Raw genomic sequence first — 26,309 nt, forward strand, 5'->3', positions numbered from 1 at the left:
GCAAGTAGAGCAGGGGACAAACACAGATTACGCAATTGATCAGGATGAAGTTTTATGCTTTAAAGGTAGATATTGTGTGCCTGATGACGCTGAATTGAGGCAGACTATCCTTACTGAGGCTCATAGTAGTCCATATGCTATGCACCCCGGAGGAGATAAGATGTACCAGAATTTGAGAGAGAGGTATTATTGGACTGGTATGAAGAAAGACATATCTGACTTTGTGGCTAGGTGTTTGACTTGTCAGCAAGTTAAGGCAGAACATCAACATCCATCAGGTTCGTTACAGCCTATCAAGATTCCTGAATGGAAATGGGAGCGTATTACTATGGATTTTGTTACTGGCTTGCCTATGACTCCTTTGAAAAAAGATTCAGTTTGGGTGATTGTTGACAGACTTACAAAGTCAGCTCACTTCATTCCTGTGTGAGTAAATTATACTTTGGATAAGCTGGCAAGATTGTATATTTCAGAGATTGTCAGATTGCATGGTGTTCCATTGTCTATTATTTCTGATCGATATCCGAGATTTACTTCGAGATTTTGGAAGGCGTTACATACGGCTTTGGGAACAAGATTGGATTATAGTACGTCCTTTCATCCACAAACTGATGGTCAATCTGAGAGAGTAATTCAGATTCTGGAGGATATGTTGCGGGGTTGCGTAATCGATTTTCATGGTAGTTGGGAGAACTTTTTGCCGTTGGCTGAATTTGCTTACAATAACAGTTATCAGACCAGTATTCATATGGCACCCTATGAAGCACTCTATGGGCGTAAATGTCGCACTCCGATCTGTTGGACTGAGTTGCGTGATAGGAAAACGTTGGGACCTGAGTTAGTGCGAGAGACGGAGGACACAGTCAGATTAATCCGTGACCGTCTGAAAGAGGCATTTGATAGGCAGAAATCTTATGCAGATCAAAGAAGGAAGGATATACAGTTTGAAGTGGGAGATCGGGTCTTTTTGAAAGTTTCACCCTGGAAGAAAGTATTAAGATTCGGGCGTAAGGGTAAATTGAGTCCAAGATTTATTGGACCATTTCGTATCTTGAAGAGGGTAGGACCTGTTGCATATCAGCTTGAGTTGCCTTCTGAGCTAAGTCGTATTCATGATGTCTTTCATGTATCAATGTTGAGGAGATACCATCCAGATCCAGGTCACATTATTTAGGTTGAAGAAGTAGAGCTGAGACCTGATTTGTCATATGAAGAGGAGCCCATTCAGATCTTGGAGAGAGATGAATGAGTTCTTCGGAATAGACGAATTCCAATGGTCAAAGTTCAGTGGAGGAATCGAGGCCCCTCAGAAGCTACTTGGGAGACATTGGAGTCAATGGAGGCTCAGTTTCCTCAACTATTCTCATAAGGTAAATTTCGAGGACGAAATTTCTTGTAGAGGGGGAGAATTGTAACAACCCGATTTTCAAAATAATATATTATTAAATTGAAGTTGGAGGCTTTAATTGTGAAAATTGGTAAAATGTGAGGACTAAATTAAAAGATTTTAAAACTTGGAGCTTGTTTTAGAGTTCAAGAAAATTCAGGGACCAAGCTCTGAATTTACCCAATAAAATTAGGTAAGGATGGTATTATATGTTGTATCGTGGTTTTCTGTTTCAAACAGAAAACCACGCCCAAATCCTCTCCCGAACGCCCAACTTCAAACCCCGATCTAGACACCGTCCGAATTCCGATCGTTGTTTTGAAACCACCGTTGTGTTCATCTTCAAGCGAGGAACAAACCCTTCAAATTAATTGAAGTGAAACGCTGCCAAACGTCGGGAATTTACAGTCAAAGTCTCAACGTTATTTTTAGATCCATCGCCGAGAAAAACTTAAATTCACCGCCGATCGTTGTTCCGTTTACGACACCTCCTGCACCATCGTGTTCCTTGTGTCGTTCCGAGTCCGCCGGTGTCAACCTTGTTCGTCGTTGACGACGGCGCGTGAGGAGGTGGAGCAGTCTAAGATTCGGCCGAGTGGGAATACGAGCTCTCCGCCGTTCAAAAATTTGAACCGATCGTTGTAAGTATCTCGAAATCGCTCAAAATAATTTTTAGAAATTTTTCCGGGAATTTTCCGACACCGTGGCACTGTTCACGCGCCGCACGCGCCGCCGCAGGGAGAGTGAGCTGCTGGAAAACCGGTTTGACCAGTTTTGAACCGGTTTGACCGGTCTGAACCGGTTTGACCGGTTTGACCGGTCTGAACCGGGTTGACCCGACCCGACTGACCCGACCCGACCCGACTGTTGACCCGACCCGACTGTTGACCCGACCCGACCGTTGACCGTTGACCGTTGACCGTTGACTTTCTTTGACCAAAACTTAAAATGGCTTTGACCGAGCATTAAACGACCGTTAATCTTTTCCGAGTATACCTATCCTGATAGTTTTCGATGTGCCGAATCCGTTTCCGTGGTCTGTTTTGTCAAATTCGAATCCGAAGGTCTCCAAATCTACGGTCAAAGTGGTTGACTTTGACTTTGACCAAGAATCTGAATTTTCAAAAAGTCATACTTTATGTTTTTCGACGTCCTGATTCCGATTTCGCAGTCCGTTTGGCCAAATTCAGACTCGAAATACCCCAAAATGATAGTCAAACCCGAAAAATGCTTATATACTTAAGAATTCTAGCTTTGAACAATTAAGTAAGATTTGGGGCTGATTAATTATTATTGTTTGAAGGTACAAGAGACTCTCCGGATCGTTCGATAGCTCGACCCAACTCTTCTAGATCAGTTAAACCATGTATACCAGTATTCACTCGTAAGACTCGTAAATTTTATGATTTTAGAGATTTATTTATGTTACCCATTAGTAATATAGTGATATTATAAATTAGGTTCGAAAACTGTAGCAGAGCGTGGTGAAACCAGCAATCAGTAGATCCACGATTTGAACATATTATCGAGGTGTGTTCCCTATTTATTACTGAACTGTTTTATTTGTTTTAATATGTGGTACACTGAATTCTTTGGTTTTCGTATTGTTGATGCACCGATTTAATGTGATGATTTATGGATTATGACTGTTATCTGATAATTGTTTTGAAATGGTATATGATTACCATGTTTATGGATTTATGGAATTTATAACACGGTGCAATTGAATTTTTGGAATACGAATTTATAAAGTACAGCTCTGATCAAGCTGGAAAATTTTACAGACCTAATGTGACTCTTAGGTAGGCTCTGCGGCCCTGAGATTATTCTCGGGTAGGCCCTGCGGCCCTAAGATGTGTTCTTAGGTAGGCCCCACGGCCCCGAAATCTATCTTGGGTAGGCTCTCAGGCCCTAAGATGTTCCCTTAGGGTAACGCTTTTTAAAGAGATTTACTGCAGTATAATTTTATGAGACTTTTTGGACTATGATATGTTTAGTGTACCTATAGCGATTTTATGATAATATTGGGACACACTGAGCCTAGCTCACTTTTCGAAAATGTTTTTCCCCTGTCAGATACTGTTGGTTAGATACCCTGGATTGAGCACTTGGAGGATCAACATATCTCTTGAAGTATATCTGATTGAAATGTTTTTACCTTACAAGTTGACTTTATTTTGTTGACATGGACCTTATTTTAAAGTATGAGATTTTAATATGATGACATTTTTACTATTACTATTCGGGTTATCGTGATTTGATTTTTAAGATATGTTTTAAATTAATTTATTACTTATGGGTATTATATTTACAAGTTAGGTTTTGATAGTATGATTTATTATAATTTCATGTCATTTATAATGTGATTTTACATTGTTTGAATAACGGTTTCGGAAAAATGTCTTAAAGAATCATAATGTGATCCACTAGACTTAGTCGAAACGCATAGGCTGGGTCTAGGGGGTTACACAAAAGGAATCGAAAACGGTGGAGTTTATGCAGTAATCTGCATGATTGTCTTTTTTGCTCCGATCGTTCAGTCTCAGAGTACACAGATACCAGAGGACAAATCCAAGGTAAATGATTGGTTCAGTAGCGTTATCAAGCCTCTCAGTCAAAGGGCTGGCACTTTAGACCCAGAATTGGTTCAGGCCGAGGCTGAACCTAAAATCATAAAGGTTAAGCAAGGTGACGGTGGAGATTTCGCTACCATAATGAAAGCCATTGACAGCGTTCCAGCCGGGAACAGCAAACGCGTTATAATATCTATCGGACCCGGATCTTACCAAGAGAAAATCACGATCCCTCGAGACAAGCCTTACGTTACACTGGTGGGGGACCCCAAAAACATGCCCAATTTGACATTTGATGCCACCGCCAAGGACTATGGAACTGTAGACAGCGGCACTCTCACCACCTTGTCTAATTACTTTGTGGGTGCTTATCTCAACATAATAGTAAGCTCCAGAATTTAACCAGCACATATGCTTATATTTTAACTCAAATTATAATTGATGTTTAACTTTATAGAGATAGTAAGAGAATATTTTGAGATATTTTAAATAAATAAATATCAAACTTTAGTACACATGAGATATTATGTATATGTATCCTTAGCATGTGGTTGCATGTATATGTTATCTAGGGTAGACATTGAAATCTAAATTTCTTTAGATTCATTGTTTATTTTATTGATGATGTCTAATCTGAATTTTATTTGTATACGTCCATACAAAAATTTCTATTATTAATACATATGTACATACCCTAGAATATATTTCATGATGAACATGATGATCTATATGTTTATAATGGATTATTATTCTTTTCACCAGTAGAAATAAAAAAAATTGAACATCGTTAAATCTCATCTTTTACACGTATTATACATGTTGATATCGTTTTATTTATTTTCTCCACTTATAAATTCTTAACAACATGTTCTTCCTTGAATTGAATACATTGTTAACTTTCAATAATTTGTTATTATACATAGAACAGTGCTCCGAAGCCTGATGGGAAAAGGGTAGGCGCACAAGCGGTTGCCTTGTGTTATGTATGGCTCATAAAAAGTCTCGTTGTGGGGTTACGAATTATGTGGGTTGGGGGTGTGGGGGCGCAGCCCCCGCGGTACGGTACAGGGTTGATTTTGTAATTATGTACCAGGGTTTTCTATTATAAATAGAAATGTAACCTAGACCTAAAAAAGATCATTGAATAAAATTCTAGCGCCGCCTAGGCATCGAGGACGTAAGCACATTGCCGAACCTCGTAAAATTCTCGTGTTCTTTCGTTTTCTTTACCCGTTTTCGTCAACAATTGGTATCAGAGATCAGGAGCAAAATTCGAAGTCGCGAAATTTGATGGTCAGGGTAACTTCGGATTATGGCAAACGAGGGTGAAGGATCTATTGGCGCAGCAAGGGATCTTGAAGGCTTTGCGATCTACAAAGCCGGTGTCGATGGATGAGGAAGATTGGGAAGAATTACAGCAGCGAGCGGCAGGAACCATACGATTATGCTTGGCGGACGAGGTCATGTATCACGTCATGCATCTATCGTCTCCAGACGAAATTTGGAGGAAGTTGGAAAGTCAGTTTATGTCCAAATCCTTAACGACAAAACTGTATCTGAAGCAGCGGCTGTATGGGCTGAAGATGCAGGACGATCACGATTTGGCGCAACACGTGAATGTCTTCAATCAAATCGTTTCTGATCTGGCTCGGCTTGATGTGAAAATTGAGGATGAAGACAGAGCGATGATTCTGTTGTGTTCGTTGCCTTCCTCTTACGAACACATGGTGACTACTCTTACATATGGGAAATAGACTATCAATGTTGAGGAGATTACTGCAGCCTTGTTGGCTCACAACCAGCGGAAGCAGAATGCAGGGGAAAGCTCTCAAGCCGATAGCTTATATGTCAAGGGTAATCGAGATCGTGGACGGAAGCCAGAGAAGGCAGGGTCCGGGAAGCGAAATTCCAGATCCAAATCCAGGGATAAGAAGACGATTCACTGTTACAAGTGCAAGGAGGCGGGACATATGAAGCGAGACTGTCCGAAGTTGAAAAAGCAGACCGATGAGAAGCGTGATGGCTCATCCAAGTCTGTGAACGTGGTCGAGGATGATACTTCTGATTGTAGTGAGGGTGATATGCTTTCTATTTCAACGACACAATTGACGGATGCTTGGATTCTTGATTCTGGATGTTCTTATCACATCACGCCAAATAGGGAATGGTTTTCGACATACAGGCCGGTTAATTCTGGTTCGGTTTATTTGGGTGATGATCGATGTTGCAATATTGTTGGTATTGGTGATGTCAGAATTAAGATGCACGATGGCTCCGTTCGGACGTTGAGTGGTGTTCGACATATCCCAGAGTTGAAGAAGAATTTGATTTCCTTGGGCACTTTGCACAAGAATGGTTTTATCCCTAAGGCTGACGAGGATAGGGAAACCATTCGGATTGTTAAAGGAGCATTGACTGTGATGAAAGGCAAGATGACTGCAGGGAATATCTACAGATTGTTAGGGAGTACCGTTGCAGGTGGAGTTCACTCTGTTGAGTCCTGTGATGATACGACAAAATTGTGGCATATGCGCCTTGCTCATCTTAGTGAACGTGGTATGGCAGAATTACACAAGAGAAACTTGTTGTATGGTGTCAAAAGCTGTAAGCTCGATTTTTGCAAGTATTGTGTTCTTGGTAAACAGACTAAAGTCCGTTTCAAGACTGCGAAGCACACAACTCAAGGGATTCTTGATTATGTGCATTCTGATGTATGGGGGCCTTCCACGACATCGTCTTTGGGTGGATCTAGGTACTATGTTACTTTTATTGATGATTTTTCACGGAAAGTTTGGGTGTATTTTTTGAAACAGAAATCTGAAGTTTTTGAGAAGTTCAAGCTGTGGAAAGCTGAGGTAGAAAACCAAACAGGACGAAAAATCAAGTGTTTGCGGTCTGACAATGGTACGGAGTACACAGATTCACAGTTCCTACAATTCTATAAGGAGCATGGGATTCAGAGGCATTTTACAGTGCGCAAGACACCACAACAGAATGGTGTTGCGGAACGAATGAACAGGTCGTTGAATGAAAGAGACAGATGTTTGCGGTTGAATGCGGGGCTTCCCAAACACTTCTGGGCTGAGGCTGTTAACATGGCGTGTTACCTTATCAACAGATCGCCAAGGGCATCGCTGGCTGGGAAAGTTGCAGAAGAGGTATGGACTGGTCATGATGTTAGTTTTGATAACTTACGGATTTTTGGTTGTCCTGCTTATGTGCATGTACCTGCTGATGAGAGATCCAAACTTGATGCAAAATCGAAGGAGTGCATTTTTCTGGGTTACAAGAAAGGTGTCAAAGGATTCAAGTTCTGGGATCCAGTTGCGAAGAAAGTTGTGATTAGTAGAGATGTCGTTTTTGATGAACAGTCTATGTTGCAGCAGAAGCAAGACACGACAGTGGTAGATTTCGAGCAGTTTCCAGTTGAGAAACCAGAAACTTCTCAACCGACTTCTGGTGGTTCCACTACGGATGATTTGCAGGATTATAGTCTCGCCAGAGACAGGGTGAGACGGACGAATATAAAGCCTCCGAACAGATTGGGTTTTGAAGACTTGGTATCTTTTGCACTTACTGTTAGCAGTGATGATCCAGTTACTTTTCATGATGCCGTTACTAGTCAGGAAAACGACAAGTGGATGGCAGCCATGGTTGAGCAGATGGAGTCTTTGAATCACAATCGCACATGGGAGTTAGTTCCCCTTCCTGAGGGTAAGAAGCCGATTGGTTGCAAATGGGTGTATAAGAAGAAACCAATAGTAACAGAAAAAGAGGGGGAGAAGTTCAAGGCTCGTTTGGTAGCGAAGGGTTTTTTCACAGCAAAAAGGAGTTGATTATGATGAAATCTTTTCTCCTGTGGTCAGGCACACTTCAATCCGAGCAGTACTTGCATTGGTGGCTAGTTGGGATTTGCATTTAGAGCAGATGGATGTTAAAACTGCTTTTTTGCATGGTGATTTAGAGGAGCAGATCTACATGCGGCAACCTGAAGGTTTCACTCAACCTGGAAACGAACATTTAGTTTGCAGATTGAAGAAATCTTTGTACGGGTTAAAACAGTCTCCGAGACAGTGGTATAAACGGTTTGACTCCTATATGATCAAGATTGGCTACAACCGATGTGAGTATGATTGTTGTGTCTATGTTAAGAGCCTTGATGATGGTTCTTTTATTTTTCTATTACTGTATGTTGATGATATGTTGATTGCTGCGAAGAACATGGATGATGTTATCGGTTTGAAAACTTTATTGAGTCAAGAATTTGATATGAAAGATTTAGGTGCTGCAAAGAAAATTCTTGGAATGGAAATTTGCAGGGACAGAGACTCAAGGAAACTGCGGCTATCTCAACGGGGTTATGTTGAGAAAATGCTAGAAAGGTTTGCGATGAGCAGCGCAAAACCAGTAAGCACTCCATTGGCGAATCACTTTAAGCTCTCATCAGAACAGTGCCCTAAGACAGATAAGGAAGCTGAAAATATGGCAAAGGTTCCGTATTCTAATGCTGTTGGCTGCTTGATGTATGCGATGGTATGTACTCGTCCTGATTTAGCTCATGCTGTTAGTCAAGTTTGTAAGTACATGTCTAAACCTGGTAAGCAACATTGGGATGCAGTCAAGTGGATCTTTCGGTACTTAAAGGGTACTGTGGGACATGGAATTGTTTTTGGGAGTCAGCGGGATAATCCTTTGGTTGTAGGATATGTGGATTCAGATTATGCAGGTGACTTGGATAATAGAAGATCTACGACAGGGTATGTGTTTACTCTTGGTGGAGGGCCTATTTGCTGGAAGTCTACTGTTCAATCTGTCGTGGCACTATCTACAACTGAAGCTGAATACATGGCAGCGGCTGAAGCTGCAAAAGAAGCTTTATGGCTTACTGGTTTAGTGAATGAGTTGGGTGTTCAACAAGGTGGAGTTCAGTTGCTTTGTGATAATCAAAGTGCTATTCACTTGGCTAAGAATCAGGTGTATCGTGCTAGAACTAAACATATTGATGTAAGGTTCCACAAGATCAGAGAGTTGGTTGCATCTGGAGAGGTTTTGTTTCAGAAGGTACATACTGATGAGAATGCCGCTGATATGTTCACCAAGCCAGTTACGACAGACAAGTTCAAGCATTGCTTGGACTTGTTGAATGTTTCGAGTTGTTAAAGAAGCAAGGTAACCCAACCCACATTGAAGTTTCCAAGGGGCAGGATATTCGCCAAGGTGGAGATTTGTTATGTATGGCTCATAAAAAGTCTCGTTGTGGGGTTACGAATTATGTGCGTTGGGGGTGTGGGGGCGCAGCCCCCGCGGTACGGTACAGGGTTGATTTTGTAATTATGTACCAGGGTTTTCTATTATAAATAGAAATGTAACCTAGACCTAAAAAGATCATTGAATAAAATTCTAGCGCCGCCTAGGCACCGAGGACGTAAGCACATTGCCGAACCTCGTAAAATTCTCGTGTTCTTTCGTTTTCTTTACCCGTTTTCGTCAACACCTTGAGAGTATCCGGTGACAGATCGGCATTTTATGGCTGCAACATATTCGGTTTTCAGGATACAGTGTGCGATGACAGGGGGAACCACTTCTTCAAGGATTGCTATATTCGAGGCACCGTTGATTTCATTTTTGGAAGTGGGAAATCTTTATATCTGGTATACATTTAGAAAACACATGAAATACGATATATATATATATATATATATATATATGACAGAATTTGATTGGAAAAGTGGGATGCAGGACACGGAAATATTTGTAGAAATAGAACCGAAACTTACAGTAATCACGGCACAAGCTAGAGAAAGTTCATCGGAGGACACCGGGTACTCCATTGTGCACGGAAAAATCACCGGAACGGCAAAGGGTTCATTTTTGGGGAGGGCATGGAAGAGCAGTCCGAGAGTTGTTTATGCTTATACTGAAATGACCGACGTTGTGAATCCTGCCGGCTGGTCTCATGACATGCAACCAGAAAGAGCCAAGTAAGTTGATGGTCACACACTAATCTTATTGATTAATTATGATAATGATAATTATTTTTTTTGTAGAACTGTTTACTATGGAGAATACAAGTGCACTGGGGTAGGCGCATCTTCCAGTGGGCGGGAGCCATTCACCAAGCAGCTAACCGAAAAGGAAGCCGAACCATTCTTGTCGCTTGACTACGTTGTTGCCACCAAATGGCTGCTCCCTCCTCCGATGATCTGATCAATCTATTGTTAGAGTATACCTAAAGACCAATCATATGATGATTGTAATAATACATTTATTTACCGATTTTATTGAATAAAGGCATTGCCACTATTATTATCAGTTATATGTCTGTGTTTAACAAAAACTGAAAGATAATAAAGTCCATATAATAACATTATTATTATTAAAAGTTTCATAGTCAAATATTATTATGGGCATGAACAATAATAATACGCTTAAGACTAACATGTTATTTAAGACTAACAGTTAAAAAAGGCCATAAAGAGGTGGCGCCTTGCTTTTTGGAGATCGAAAAAGATCTTGTTCGTGTCAGAGGAAGGAAGAGTAAGACTCCTTTGCACTATGTAAGTAAAGTTGCAAACCAGGACTTCTTTCTGGATAGGTTTCTAGAGGCTTGCCCTGATAGTATCCTGGATGTTACAACTCAAAATAGCACTGCTTTGCATATAGCCGTGGAAAACAGAAGGCTAGATGTTCTCCAAGTCCTACTTAGGACACTTATGAAGACAGCCTATCATCGAGAAGTGGTGAATCGAAAGGATGAAAATGGCAACACAGCACTGCACATAGCAGCTAGCAGCAATGAGGCCCAGGTTTGACTCCTTAGTGTTAATAATTAATACTACATTGATTGTTTTGTACTTTATAGAGACGATTAATTGATTAATGTAGCTTTTTTATATCTCAAACTATCAATTAAACAGATGCTTAAACTACTATTAAACTGCAAGGCTGATAAGCATGCCACTGATCAAGCTGGTTTGACGGCACTGGGTGTTTCCCATCAACATGGTTACACAGAAAGCATTACTGGTTTGCGTGGTTGCTTTATTCAAGTTGTTTCAAAGTTTATACCTAAGTTGGAGAAACAAACCGCCAGTTATGTCACCAAAGCATCGTCACTGATTTTCCGTGATATGGATAATATATCAGGCGAGAACCGTAATGCATTACTGGTAATTTTAGGATTAATGCTTCTAACTGCAACCTACCAAGCCACACTTAGCGCGCCTGGTGGTGTTTGGCAGGGTGGAAACGCCTCAAAGAAATTGGGGATATCTATCATGGACCCTTCCCAGTTTCTTCTTTTCTATATTCCGACCTATGTCGTCTTCATCGTAACCTTTTCCTAACACTATCCCTGCTTAAACCTTTTCCCTATGGTTTCAGGACAGCACTTCAAGTGCTACTTGCTTTTCTTGCAGTATGCTTTCACCAATCAATATCTTTCATTGTCCCAACCTCTTCAGCATCAATAATTCTCTCTCCTCTCGGGGATCGTTTTCATCTTAATGGCGTTCATGTGTATCGCATATCAAGTGTCGAAATTCAGTGTTTCGATAGTGGGATGTTGGATTTTACCATTTCACTTCTCAGGTGCTGCAATTCAAGTGTTGTTTTTATTTGTTTTTATGTATGATGACTTTGACCCCATAAACTATATCATGCACCCTATAGAATCAATAGGATCGTGGTTAGTCTTTCATCTATGTCGATTCTGCATAAAGCGGAGCACTAAATTGTGTAACTATTTTAAACTTTAAATTTGTAATTAATCCAAGTTTAAGGTGACACTTCTGGTTTATAACGTATCTGCTTGAAATATGTTGAATGTTTTTGTATCATCTTTGTCGTGGAATAAAAAGCAGATATTGTTCAAGAACATATTCCGAATCTCCTTGCAGCCACCATTGCTCCTATGAATAAAACCAAGCCAATTTCCTTCTTGGACGATCTATTCTATACCTAAAATAGAAGACAGGTGAAGAAAATAATTAGGTGCAACTATCACAGATTATTGAACAAATTGCCCATTTTATGTGGTTGGATTTATCACATCTCATGACATCAGTGATGGTGCACCTCTCTGCATCCACGTAAATTACATCAACTCCACATTTCTTCACCTCCATATATTCTTCTTCATTGAATGTGCCATGTTTGATGCAGAATTGAAACGATGCCTCCTCATAATTCTTGTCTTCTCTAACCATATCCTTACCACACAGAATGTACACATGATCACCCATGCAAATACAATTCGTCCAATGCTTTGCCTCGCAAAATAACTCACTTTTGTACTTTTCAAAACCACCGTCACCATCACTACCACTGGCGGCTACCAGTTGATATTCACAGATAAATTCAAGATCTTTAATGCGACCGCTGTCAGTGAGATCGGCCACAAGACATATAGCAAAAACCAAGAATCTGCTCCCACTACGCCCACTTGGGGCTATCTTCAAATTCAAGGAAGATTTCATGCTATGATTCTCAAACCTATTTGCTGAAATTTTGTTTCCCGGGAAACAACAAATCAGTTTTGGTAGGGGATCCGGCGAGAACTCCTTATAATATCTTGATGCCCATTTCTCACTTAGGGATTGAATATTGAGCATGGCATTTGCCTCAATGTTATCAATTGAATCTTGATTCAAGCTGAAGCAATTAGAGAATATCATAAACATGTAATGAATTAGGACACCATCATATTTAAATTTACAATTTAAAAAGATAACATCCAATATAATCCTTATATGAATGCAAATTTTGCGAAGGATGCCCTCCTCTCAAGATTAATTAAAAAGATAACATCCAATGAATTAGGACACCATCACATTACTACCATAATAAAATAACATTATCTTATTTGAAAAAACGACGAGAAATTTGAGAAATTTGAAAAAACGTGGCTGTTGTGTGTCGTGACGTTGTTGATGTGGTTGCCTCACCAAAACGACGTTTTTTAACGTAACTCTTTTGATGCTTAAAAAGCCAAAAACAACGTCGTTTGTTTATGAAAAACTATACTTTTAAAGAGATTCAAACTAAAGACCTCTATGAAGTAATACTAAACACTCAACCACCAAACTAACTTAAGAATTTATCATAATATTAACAAAATTAATATATATGCTAAATAGCACCGATTCAGTTATATAACAAGAATAACACCTCACAAAAGATTTTACAAATTGAATTGTATCCTTTATTTTTCTATTAGTAGTTTGATTAGTTTATAATTAATTGGTCGTTACATAATATGTGATAAGCATTGAATGATTTTCATTTAGAATTGAATTTTTAGTAAATTTTAGTCACTTCATTTCTTTAGTCATTGTAAGAGATTGACATATTTATTATCAATGTGCTTAGAAAGGTGTATTTCAAGTATGGGGAGTGACTAGAAAAATACAAAAATGATGTGTGTTCATATTGGTGATTCTTGATTCTCATGGACCTAGGTATTGCATCATTTTTCAAAGATATATATCAATACGAAGAAGCTCATGAGTTCCTGCAATGCATGTTACATAGGATTGAAAGCTGTTGACTAAAGCCCATGAATGATTTGTCCTTTGTTGATGATTGTCTCATTAAGAAGGTTTATCGTGGTCGCCTGGTTAGCATAGTTTAAATGTTGCAACTTGATCATGGGTCGTTATTAGTGACATTTTATATTATTTGATGAAATTATTAATTGTCATTTAATATAATTTCTAAGGTGATGTATTTATTAATGTCACTGTGTATTTAATAATATGTGACGAAAATATATATATCGGCATATTTGACATTTAGTGACACACCTAGCGTGGCGTTCATCGTGACGTTAAATTTTACGTCACAAAATATAAACAGTAACGTAAATGTAAAGTTTCGATGACGATATTTCATATTCCGAATTTGTTGTAGTGAGGTAAATTACACTCTTACTCACTGAACTTTACTCTCTCTCCTATTTCAATCACCTTACTTTCAATTTTTTCAATTTGCTCACTGAACTTTAGACATTGAGCTTTTTTTTATCACTGACATGGACTATTTTATTATTTTCTCATATGGCTTGTCATGTTTTTATTAATATTTTAATATTATTTAGGATTATAATGAAAAATAAATTTAAAAATATAATTAAAATTCAGTGAGTAAGCATGCAATTTACTCTATGGTTATATTTATACCAATCCCATAGTTAAATGGTCATTCAAGTAGTTTACGCTTATATAGTTTGTTTGTTTGGCAATCGGTCGTAAAAGAGCTGGACCAACTTTATTTATTTAATTACACATTGCATCGCTGCATCAAATGAATGGGTTAAGAGCAATGTCAAGTTTACTTGGTAAACTACACTTCAATTCTTTTTATATAGTATTTGTGCATTAGATTCCATGAAATGGTTAAAAAAGAAAATAAAACAAAGATAACATCCAATGAATTAGGACATCATCACATTGACTACCATAATAAAATAACATTATCTTATTTGAAAAAAAACGACGAGAAATTTGACAATGGTATCCGCATATCTCGAATAATTAATAAGATAACATGTAATGAGATAGGACACCATCGTTTACTTGGTAAACCACGCTTCCTTTTTATACTATATGATGCAAATACACAAATTGGGAATTGGTTTAATCATATTAGCCAACTTTCACGAGTTATTGAACAAACTTCCCATTTTATGCACAACTATCCCAAAGGGTACCGGTTCCTCAAAAATGGTATATCACTTTGTAAATGACAAGCAATTTATAATGCAGAGCAAGTCAGACTCATCCTGCTTGGTTTAATCAAAGCACTTCATTTTATCTCTTTGTGCTGCATATGCGGCTCCCTAGTCCCTACAATCATCCAGCCAAAAAGTCATCCATAATTATCCAAAAAAAAAAATTAGGCCTCATTGAGGAAACAATCCACAAGGTTCTGGTCTCGTTCAAAGTTTGTTCCCGTATGTTAAAATTTTAAGTAATCTAAAACTTATCAGATAACCATATCAGAAGAATACAATTGCCTGTCACCAGCATATTTTTTTTATAGGAATGATGATTTATTAAAATCAAGAGACGAAAAACAACTTATGAGCCTCATTAAAAACCTCCTTAATCTAATTGGAGGAAAAGAGTGCTACATAAGAACAATACAAAGAAAATACCAATATCGAAAGTCAGGCTTACATAGACAACAAAAGCGAATAGAGACAATTCCAATGGAAAACATTGCAACCGACCGAACAAAGCAAGAACTACAACCAACTAAAGATACATATCAAATCCATCCGAAGAGGCAACGTTGACTACATCAGCTCAAACAGAGACAGCACACTTTGATGATCGTGAGAAACAATTTCCATCGGCTGTCACCAGCATATTAATGAAAGTTGTTTCCTAGCCTTACTTTGTGGTGATATCCATTCGTATTAAGAGAAAACAAAGGACATCATCAAATCATATTAACATCCATAAAGAGCAATACATAGGATGTCAATACAAGAGAATTCTATAACCTCCGATATAACCTCCATCCAGACAGAGAGTTTAAACAGATATGAGAGAGGAAACCATACTTTCACTCGGATTTCCTTCATAGGGTGAGGTGTCCACGTTGCTCTTATATTGGTCACAATAGACCCCTGAAATAAGAAATAAATACTTGAGAATTTAACATCCACTAATCCCAAAAAAAAATTCAGCGAAATGAGAAGCTTAAATGCTTACCTGCAAACCATAACCACAAACCCCAATTTGATCTCCTTCATGGTGAACACCGTTAACCAATACTGCAGCAATAGTTGTGAAATCAATATCACCGTTAAATGCCCTAGACAATTTTTTAAAAAAACAAAACTTCTAAGTGCAATTATGTCACTCCGCCGTTAATGACTTAACAAGACGATAACGTGTCTGCTGTGTGTCGTGACGTTGTTGATGTGATTGCCTCACTAAAACGACGTTTTTTGATGTGACTTTTTGATGCTTAAAAAGCCCAAAACAACGTCGTTTTGTTTATGAAAAACTATACTTTTAAAGAGATTCAAACTAAAAACCTTTATGAAATAATACTAAACACCCAACCACCAATCTAACTTAAGAATTTATTATAATCTTAACAAAATTAATATATATATATATATGTTAAATAGCACCGATTAAGTTATATAACAAGAATAACATCGCCGTCATCAAAGTTGAACCTTGTAGGACAGCGTTGATAATGGTTTTTTCAAGAGAGTAGCTAGTGTTGATAATTGTACTTAAAAGTAAATGTTAGTATAAAATTGACAACATTAAATACTTGATGTTATAATGAGTCAAGGCTTGAAGTTTACTAATATCTGTTGTAGTTTACCCTTAAAAAGTGATGAGAAGTTTATGAATGATATCTATGTGTCAATGAATAATTAACAAAATAATATCTAATGAGTCAGGACTTTATCACGTTAGCTAACGTGACATGATAACATTACCTTGATTTTTTAAATCACAAAAATAACTTTGTGATGCACGCCTTTATATTTATTGAAACACAAAACTATGTTAGTAAAACTATAATAATTAATAAATAAACATGTTGTACCTAATTGTAGGAAAAAGAAAATTAAATAGGTTACCTAACAATTAAAACATGTGATTTAAAGATTAAATTGAGTAACTTACGAAATCAGAAGGGCCAGACGTGAATTTAACCAAAATAAAAATATACTACACAGATCATCAGGACCAACGACATGGATGCTAGTGCCAGCAACAACATGATCAATGCCCTGTATAATGATATGACAAGAGATTAACTAATACTAATTTATTTGTGCATTTATCAGATGTAATAGAGAAGCAAATGTATTTCTGTTTCCAATCACCTGTGTCCCTGTGCCGGTTTGATCCCCTTCTTGTTGTTTCTGCATCTGATATAACAAGAGATTAACTAATAATCTATTTGTGCAGTTATCAGATGTGATGGAGAAGCAAATGTATTTCTAAGTTCCAATCACTCGACACTGTGCCGCTTTGATCTCCTTGTGCTTGTTTCTGTAGCTGAATGGTGATGGGGTTCCATAGTGTTAGCATCTCCTTGAGAATCAAAATTGAGGTTGGATTTATCACATCTCACAACATCAGTAATGGTGCAACTCTCTGCATCCACGTAAATTACATGAACTCCACATTTCTTCACCTTGATATGTTTTTTTTCATTCAATGGGAGAGGTTTGATGTAGAATTGAAACGATGCCTCCTCATAGTTCTGGTCTTCTTTAACCATATCCTTACCACATAGAATGAAAACATGATCACCCCTGCAATCCCAAGCAATATCCCCCAAAAACAATTCACTTTTGAACTTTTTAAAACCACCATCGCCATCATTACCACTGGCGGCTAACGGTTGATATTCACAGATAAATTTAAGTTTTCGTATGGGATCACAGTCAGTGAGATTGACCACAAGACATATAGCAAAAACTAATAACCTTCTCCCACTACTCCCCCTTGTGGCCATCTTCAAACTTAATGAAGAATTCATGCTTTGATACTCAAATCTATCTGCTGAAATTTTGTTTCCCGGAAAACAATATACCAAATTTGGTTCGGGATCAATCGATAACTCGTGATCATATCGTGATGCCCATTTCTCCGCTAGGAATTGAATTTGAAGCATGTAATTTGCCTCGATGTTATCAACTGAATCTTGATTCAAGCTGAAGCAATTAGAGAATATCATTTTGTAGTCTCTTTTACCATCAAAAGAATGGAAATTTTGATCACTGAAGGATACACCTTCTAATGATATGCAACCTCGAGTATCCAAGTACTTCAGGTTTGATGGAAGCTCTGAGAGTAATTTGAGGCTCTTGCAATCAGTCATTGTCAACTGTTGAAGATTATTTGAAGGCTCTGAAGAAAAGGACACTTCTAAAATTTGAGTTTTAAATAAGTCTAAGGAATGTACCTTTCTTGGATTTTTTGGGAATTTGACAATTGGACAATGTCTCAAATCCAATGTTTCAAGTCCGTCCAGATGCTCAATTGAACCAGGCACTTCTTCTATTTGAGTGAATGGTAAATTTAAGTGATTCAACATCTTTGGGAGTTCAGTAAGTTTGACCAAACTTAAACAAAACTCACAGTTAAGGCTTTCGAGGTTGATGGCTCCTAATAGATTAGGGATCTTCCTTAACTTATCGCAAAAAGAAACGTCGATTTCCCTTAAATTAACAAGATCCTGTACAAAAAACATATAAAATAATTGTATTACTTGTAAGCATTATCTATTTACTTTAGTCGCATAACATATAATTATAAAATATTAGATTTGATGATCGTGAATTCACTAAACAAATTTTCTTCTTTAAAAGAAGTAGAATATATTTATTTTAAAAATCTTTTATACTTAATTATATATTTTTTTCCCAGATGAAGGAAGCATAAAAGCATATACCTGAAAATCTTCATTCCAGAGTTGTTCCATACTGCCCCCAAATAATTTCAACACTACAAGATTCTTTGGATTAAAATTTAGCGATAAAGATTTGAAGGGATAATAGTTCCACTCAAGATACCTCAACTCATTTGGAAGATATACAATATCAACTCCATTTGTAGGTTGTTTCTCCGTCCAACGCCAATAAACATCAGATTTGACATATCTAAGATTAGACATGTTCTCAAAACATGTAGGACTTAATAGGTTATCAATACGAGACATGTCGAACTTTATTCCTTCAATTCGGTCAGTTCCCTGATATAAAAATCAATTTACCAAAGTATTAGTATAAAAAAGATTACATGCATTCTAGTTAAAACATAAATAAAATGCAATTATATTAGGAAATGCTTACACTAATTGGACATATCATTAAACATGTTTGTTTTTATTGTCTTTTTATATAAAAGCAGTGCATTAGATATGTAACTAACCCAACAAACACTAGAGCAGATCCTATGCCATATCCTAAGACATATATTTTAAATAATATCAAGTGTGTGTGCGTGCGTGTATATATATATAAATAGTGTGATACTGAACCATAGGACATCATACGAAAGGGCAAAATGAATATAAATACAAACAACTCTTACTTTATTATTGTTGAGCACTTGATACACGTGCTTAGGATTCCACAGCCTTTTACGCTTTTCTGGGTATTCAGATTCTTGATCAACAATATCTTTACCCATTTCTTCAAGCATATCATGCATAGAAATCCTCCCATAAGAATTGATGTCAAATAGGCACTTTGAATATAGCTTAGCACCCAAAATCTTAAGAGCAAGTGGACTGCCATGGGCTAACCGTACAAACTCGTAGGATAGATGTAGAAAATCAACAGAAGGATTCAACTGCTTAAATGCAGTAATAGAAAAAAGTTGAAGAGAATACTTCTCATTTAACTCTTCCACCTTATGTATTTGGGTGGCTCCTCCATTCTTCAACACTTGTCTATCTCTAGACGTTAGAATGATTTTACTTCCATCACCAAAATGTTTAACACCCATCCAGTCTACTTGTTCTGGGTCATACACGTCATCGAGGACAACAATTACTCGTAAATTGTTCAGCCTCTCCCTGTAAGGGTACCCTATGGAAGGGGTGTCTATACGAATTTCTTTGTCCTTTAAAAGTATGGAAAGAAATTCGTTTCGCACGGATTCCCTCCCTTGTTTTTCTATTTTCCCTCTAACATTTTGAAGAAAGTGACAACCTTCAAATGTGGTAGAGACTTCCTTATAAACAGCATCAGCAAGAGTGGTTTTGCCAATACCACCCATGTCCAGAATAACTATTCATCAACTTATTTAATACATATTCAACAGACGCTACGTAATGTAAGGCGCGAATGGTCATCCATCTATAATTTAATCTGACGCTAATGTCAAGTCAAGAAAGGCGCGGATTACTATCTGCGCTTTATTCGAACTGACGCTACGTAATGTAAGGCGCGAATGGTCATCCATCTACTATTTAATCTAAAATCTAAAATTTAATCTATTTAATTGAAAAAAAAGGTAAAAGTGAAATTGATAAAAGAAAAATAAAAACATTAAAAACTGAATTTATATTTTTTTTTAAAAAATATATTTAAATCTTGAGAAGGAAATGACTTTATATTAAGGTAAATTACATGGATGACCATTTATCTATAGGGTTGTGTCAATATAGTCATTATTTTGAAAATTTCACCAATATAATCACTTAACTATTTAATTGGTTTTAATATAGCTGTTAATATTTGATGGAAGTGCTGACATAGTAGTTAATAAGATTGGTATAGTTACATATTTAATCCTCAATAGTTACACATTCTATTAATGTATAGTCATAGTTTTAATTTAATTAAAAAAATAAATCATTTAATCAGGAGGTGTCACATGTCAATAAGTTATTTTAACACATTTTAATAGTGACATGTGTCACACCTTATTAGAGAGTTTTTTAATTAAATTTAATATTTAATTCAATTAATTTTCCCACCAATTAAGTGGTGAGGTGTGATCCTGAAAGCTTGATGCATTTGGTTCAATTCCTCTGAACAATAAATGTTTACTCTCATTTTTCTCTTTAAATTGGCGGTGATATATGTCACCACCTAATTGATGAGAAAATTAATTAAATTAAATAACAAAATTAATTAAAAACTCTTCAATTAGATGGTTACACATGTCATTATTTAAATGTGTCAAAATAACCAATTGTATGACTTTCTTTTTGAATTAAATTAAAACTAAGACAATTTTTTTTGCTCGGCAATTATAATTTTTATTAATATAACTATAAAGACAATAGTCAATGAGAGTGTCTCGTTAAAAACCTCTCTAATTCTAAAAGGATGAAAAAAAATACATTCTCCCCGACAATATAAAAAGAGTCAACACCAAACAACAAAATCACCCAACAAAACACAACCCCAAGCTTACAACACAATCAAGCATTGGAACAACGTTCAAAACAAACACAATCAAAATCTGCTGAACGTGAAGGCACCCTGCAACAACCTGCTGCAATCAATATACCTTGCAACACAAACATAGATAACAGATTGCAACTAAAAACACCTGTAAACCCATCAAAACCTATTCACCCATGCCAACAGAGCAAAAACAAAACCCCAAAAAACCACCCTAAACCACTAAAACATGAAAGCAGAACCAAAGGTTAACTGCAAGTATTCAAATCAACCTCAACCAAAACCTAAAGCAGCCACAAACCAGACCATGAATCGCCACAACATAAGACAACGAACAAAAAGAAAATTCTTCAGAACCGTTCTCCCCACTTTCCACCACGCTTTGATTAATTCTTGTTTACAAAGACCCGCATTTGCAAGAAGATCAGCCATTGCAATTTTCGATCTTGAGACATGAACAAATTTCAAAGTATCGAAGCAGCACAAATAAACCAAAAACGATTTTGCTTCTCCTCGCAATCGGACTTGAAAGCAGAATTCTAATAATTCATCTATTGTCCTAAGTTACAACCAAATCACCCGCCACCAAACTCTTGTTGACATGACCAATTTATTAACCACTCCCAGACAGTGTTTTTCTCGTTCCAGCAAGCATCTTGCAACTAATCTCCCATACAACGTCCTGCCAGCTTCCATTGCCAACAATTATTTCTACAACAACCAATTTCCTTTGAAGCATCATGTACAAACGGGGAAAGACATATCTAATATCCTTAGAGCCACACTAACAATCCTCTCATAACATCACTGTTGTCTCAGCTGAAGCCATTCATCCTAAACAAAACAAGGCGGTTCCTACTATTTTCCTGTCTGAACCATGTAAAATTCCTCCCCGCTAAAGGCATACCAAAAAGATCACACTCTGCAACGAACGTGTTGAAAGCTGCAATCTCAGTTTGACTAAAAGAGCAGCCAATTCTCTCACTATGGTTTCGAATGGCATTAAAGTCACCAGCCATGAATCAATTATTAATTAAATTTCCCCTCTCAACCATATTCTCATTCCATAGTGAGCCTACATGACAAGGAGCATAAGCATTCAACACTGAGCAATTCGAAAACTGTGAAGCATACCTCCCTAATAAAAGAAAGAATATGTCCTTTAAAAAACGACTCTTATCCCACACAGTCAGCAGACCCCCAACATTACCCACAGCTTTTGAGAATCTAAAATCGACAACATCATCGCACCAAAACCTCGCTATATTCGATTCAGTCAAATCTCTTTTTTAGTTACTTGAATCAAAACAATCACACACTTATACATCCTAACAATCCTCCGCAATACAGAAATTATATTGGAGTCATTAAATTTTAATATTGCTTTAATTAAGGTTATTATCGCCATATGATATTTTATGTGTATTTTTCCTAGTAAGTTTGTATCTTTGGATAAGATAATAACACATGATATAATTTAATGAAAACTATATATATATATATATATATATATATGGATAGATTATGATGTAATTTGAACCTAAAATTCTAAAATTCTTAAGGAGAGTATAATATTTAATCATAAGATTATACATTATTATTTTAATTTTAATAAAAATATTATTTAAGTTAAAGTATAATTAAAATTAATTTTATTTATTCTATTTTATAAAAGTATATTAATTCTAATATAAAATTACAAAATGATATAATAATACATTTTGAACATTCCAGAAGTTTTAATGCCGTGTGTCAAGTCACTAGTGGGACCATCTTAAAGTATTGATTTGAATTACACAACAAGCTTAATGGTGCATGCAAGAACTATAAAAAATGATAGGCGGAGCGAGGATCACTCTAAATCTCATGTTTACAGATTTTTCTTCACAAATTTATCTTATAAATTAGAGTCACCGAAAAAATAAACACAATATCAACAATAAAAAATACAAATGACAGGAACAAAAGGAATCGAAAACGGTGGAGTTTATGCAGCAATCTGCATGATTGTCTTTTTTGCTCCGATCGTTCAGTCTCAGAGTACACAGATACCAGAGGACAAATCCAAGGTAAATGATTGGTTCAGTAGCGTTATCAAGCCTCTCAGTCAAAGGGCTGGCACTTTAGACCCAGAATTGGTTCAGGCCGAGGCTGAACCTAAAATCATAAAGGTTAAGCAAGGTGACGGTGGAGATTTCGCTACCATAATGAAAGCCATTGACAGCGTTCCAGCCGGGAACAGCAAACGCGTTATAATATCTATCGGACCCGGATCTTACCAAGAGAAAATCACGATCCCTCGAGACAAGCCTTACGTTACATTGGTGGGGGACCCCAAAAACATGCCCAATTTGACATTTGATGCCACCGCTAAGGACTATGGAACTGTAGACAGCGGCACTCTCACTACCTTGTCTAATTACTTTGTGGGTGCTTATCTCAACATAATAGTAAGCTCCAGAATTTAACTAGCACATATGCTTATATTTTAACTCAAATTATAATTGATGTTTAACTTTATAGAGATAGTAAGAGAATATTTTGAGATATTTTAAATAAATAAATATCAAACTTTAGTACACATGAGATATTATGTATATGTATCCTTAGCATGTGGTTGCATGTATATGTTATCTAGGGTAGACATTGAAATCTAAATTTCTTTAGATTCATTGTTTATTTTATTGATGATGTCTAATCTGAATTTTATTTGTATACGTCCATACAAAAATTTCTATTATTAATACATATGTACATACCCTATAATATATTTCATGATGAACATGATGATCTATACGTTTATAATGGATTATTATTCTTTTCACCAGTAGAAATAAAAAAAATTGAACATCGTTAAATCTCATCTTTTACACGTATTATACATGTTGATATCGTTTTATTTATTTTCTCCACTTATAAATTCTTAACAACATGTTCTTCCTTGAATTGAATACATTGTTAACTTTCAATAATTTGTTATTATACATAGAACAGTGCTCCGAAGCCTGATGGGAAAAGGGAAGGAGCACAAGCGGTTGCCTTGAGAGTATCCGGTGACAGATCGGCATTTTATGGCTGCAACATATTCGGTTTTCAGGATACAGTGTGCGATGACAGGGGGAACCACTTCTTCAAGGATTGCTATATTCGAGGCACCGTTGATTTCATTTTTGGAAGTGGGAAATCTTTATATCTGGTATACATTTAGAAAACACATGAAATACGATATATATATATATATATATAGATATAGATATCCCAGAATTTGATTGGAAAAGTGGGATGCAGGACACGGAAATATTTGTAGAAATAGAACCGAAACTTACAGTAATCACGGCACAAGCTAGAGAAAGTTCATCGGAGGACACCGGGTACTCCATTGTGCACGGAAAAATCACCGGAACGGCAAAGGGTTCATTTTGGGGAGGGCATGGAAGAGCAGTCCGAGAGTTGTTTATGCTTATACTGAAATGACCGACGTTGTGAATCCTGCCGGCTGGTCTCATGACATGCAACCAGAAAGAGCCAAGTAAGTTGATGGTCACACACTAATCTTATTGATTAATTATGATAATGATAATTATTTTTTTTGTAGAACTGTTTACTATGGAGAATACAAGTGCACTGGGGTAGGCGCATCTTCCAGTGGGCGGGAGCCATTCACCAAGCAGCTAACCGAAAAGGAAGCCGAACCATTCTTGTCGCTTGACTACGTTGTTGCCACCAAATGGCTGCTCCCTCCTCCGATGATCTGATCAATCTATTGTTAGAGTATACCTAAAGACCAATCATATGATGATTGTAATAATACATTTATTTACCGATTTTATTAAATAAAGGCATTGCCACTATTATTATCAGTTATATGTCTGTGTTTAACAAAAACTGAAAGATAATAAAGTCCATATAATAACATTATTATTATTAAAAGTTTCATAGTCAAATATTATTATGGGCATGAACAATAATAATACGCTTAAGACTAACATGTTATTTAAGACTAACAGTTAAAAAAGGCCATAAAGAGGTGGCGCCTTGCTTGTTGGAGATCGAAAAAGATCTTGTTCGTGTCAGAGGAAGGAAGAGTAAGACTCCTTTGCACTATGTAAGTAAAGTTGCAAACCAGGACTTCTTTCTTGATAGGTTTCTAGAGGCTTGCCCTGATAGTATCCTGGATGTTACAACTCAAAATAGCACTGCTTTGCATATAGCCGTGGAAAACAGAAGGCTAGATGTTCTCCAAGTCCTACTTAGGACACTTATGAAGACAGCCTATCATTGAGAAGTGGTGAATCGAAAGGATGAAAATGGCAACACAGCACTGCACATAGCAGCTAGCAGCAATGAGGCCCAGGTTTTACTCCTTAGTGTTAATAATTAATACTACATTGATTGTTTTGTACTTTATAGAGACGATTAATTGATTAATGTAGCTTTTTTATATCTCAAACTATCAATTAAACAGATGCTTAAACTACTATTAAACTGCAAGGCTGATAAGCATGCCACTGATCAAGCTGGTTTGACGGCACTGGGTGTTTCCCAACAACATGGTTACACAGAAAGCATTACTGGTTTGCGTGGTTGCTTTATTCAAGTTGTTTCAAAGTTTATACCTAAGTTGGAGGAACAAACCGCCAGTTATGTCACCAAAGCATCGTCACTGATTTTCCGTGATATGGATAATATATCAGGCGAGAACCGTAATGCATTACTGGTAATTTTAGGATTAATGCTTCTAACTGCAACCTACCAAGCCACACTTAGCCCACCTGGTGGTGTTTGGCAGGGTGGAAACGCCTCAAAGAAATTGGGGATATCTGTCATGGACCCTTCCCAGTTTCTTCTTTTCTATATTCCGACCTATGTCGTCTTCATCGTAACCTTTTTCCTAACACTATCCCTGCTTAAACCTTTTCCCTATGGTTTCAGGACAGCACTTCAAGTGCTACTTGCGTTTCTTGCAGTATGCTTTCACCAATCAATATCTTTCATTGTCCCAACCTCTTCAGCATCAATAATTCTCTCTCCTCTCGGGGATCGTTTTCATCTTAATGGCGTTCATGTGTATCGCATATCAAGTGTCGAAATTCAGTGTTTCGATAGTGGGATGTTGGATTTTACCATTTCACTTCTCAGGTGCTGCAATTCAAGTGTTGTTTTTATTTGTTTTTATGTATGATGACTTTGACCCCATAAACTATATCATGCACCCTATAGAATCAATAGGATCGTGGTTAGTCTTTCATCTATGTCGATTCTGCATAAAGCGGAGCACTAAATTGTGTAACTATTTTAAACTTTAAATTTGTAATTAATCCAAGTTTAAGGTGACACTTCTGGTTTATAACGTATCTGTTGAATCAAAATAGAGTAAAAACTCTAATTGATCAAAAAAAAAAACTCTCTTTAGAATAATCTCACAAAATTGCAAAAGGGAAGAACT

The 26,309-nt window shown here is 36.9% G+C and overlaps 2 protein-coding genes and 1 pseudogene across 2 annotated transcripts; all 3 read left to right on the top strand.

Moving 5' to 3' along the window:
• Window positions 1-1,586: 1,586 nt before the first annotated feature.
• On the top strand, window positions 1,587-10,168 carry LOC120176622 (pectinesterase PPME1-like). The gene is made up of 7 exons (XM_039183017.1): window positions 1,587-1,609; window positions 3,837-4,344; window positions 4,884-4,936; window positions 9,019-9,021; window positions 9,461-9,611; window positions 9,700-9,941; window positions 10,008-10,168. The coding sequence occupies exons 1-7, from the start codon at window positions 1,587-1,589 to the stop codon at window positions 10,165-10,167; spliced, it is 1,140 nt and encodes a 379-aa protein (XP_039038948.1). The 3' UTR covers window position 10,168.
• A 231-nt stretch (window positions 10,169-10,399) lies between these two features.
• LOC120176623 (ankyrin repeat-containing protein BDA1-like) lies at window positions 10,400-11,692 on the top strand. The gene is made up of 5 exons (XM_039183018.1): window positions 10,400-10,418; window positions 10,471-10,766; window positions 10,878-11,251; window positions 11,344-11,550; window positions 11,632-11,692. Exons 1-5 carry the CDS (start codon window positions 10,400-10,402, stop codon window positions 11,690-11,692), a joined length of 957 nt encoding a protein of 318 aa, XP_039038949.1.
• Window positions 11,693-22,814: 11,122 nt separating this feature from the next.
• Window positions 22,815-24,619, top strand: LOC120176655 (annotated as a pseudogene).
• Window positions 24,620-26,309: the final 1,690 nt, after the last annotated feature.

The sequence above is a fragment of the Hibiscus syriacus genome, unplaced genomic scaffold, assembly GCF_006381635.1.
Source record: "Hibiscus syriacus cultivar Baekdansim isolate YM2019G1 unplaced genomic scaffold, ASM638163v2 tig00112249_pilon, whole genome shotgun sequence".
Classification (NCBI taxonomy): Eukaryota; Viridiplantae; Streptophyta; class Magnoliopsida; order Malvales; family Malvaceae; genus Hibiscus; species Hibiscus syriacus.

What these genes read in the sequence shown, in the direction of transcription:
- LOC120176622 (XM_039183017.1), top strand. Translation starts at nt 1,587, where the DNA reads ATGGTATTATATGTTGTATCGTG. An exon ending in GTGCTTATCTCAACATAATA is followed by an intron (nt 4,345 to 4,883) that starts GTAAGCTCCAGA and finishes TATTATACATAG; the next exon opens with AACAGTGCTCCGAAGCCTGA. An exon ending in ATGCAACCAGAAAGAGCCAA is followed by an intron (nt 9,942 to 10,007) that starts GTAAGTTGATGG and finishes TTTTTTTTGTAG; the next exon opens with AACTGTTTACTATGGAGAAT.
- LOC120176623 (XM_039183018.1), top strand. An exon ending in TCTATCATGGACCCTTCCCA is followed by an intron (nt 11,252 to 11,343) that starts GTTTCTTCTTTT and finishes CTATGGTTTCAG; the next exon opens with GACAGCACTTCAAGTGCTAC. An exon ending in TTTACCATTTCACTTCTCAG is followed by an intron (nt 11,551 to 11,631) that starts GTGCTGCAATTC and finishes TGCACCCTATAG; the next exon opens with AATCAATAGGATCGTGGTTA.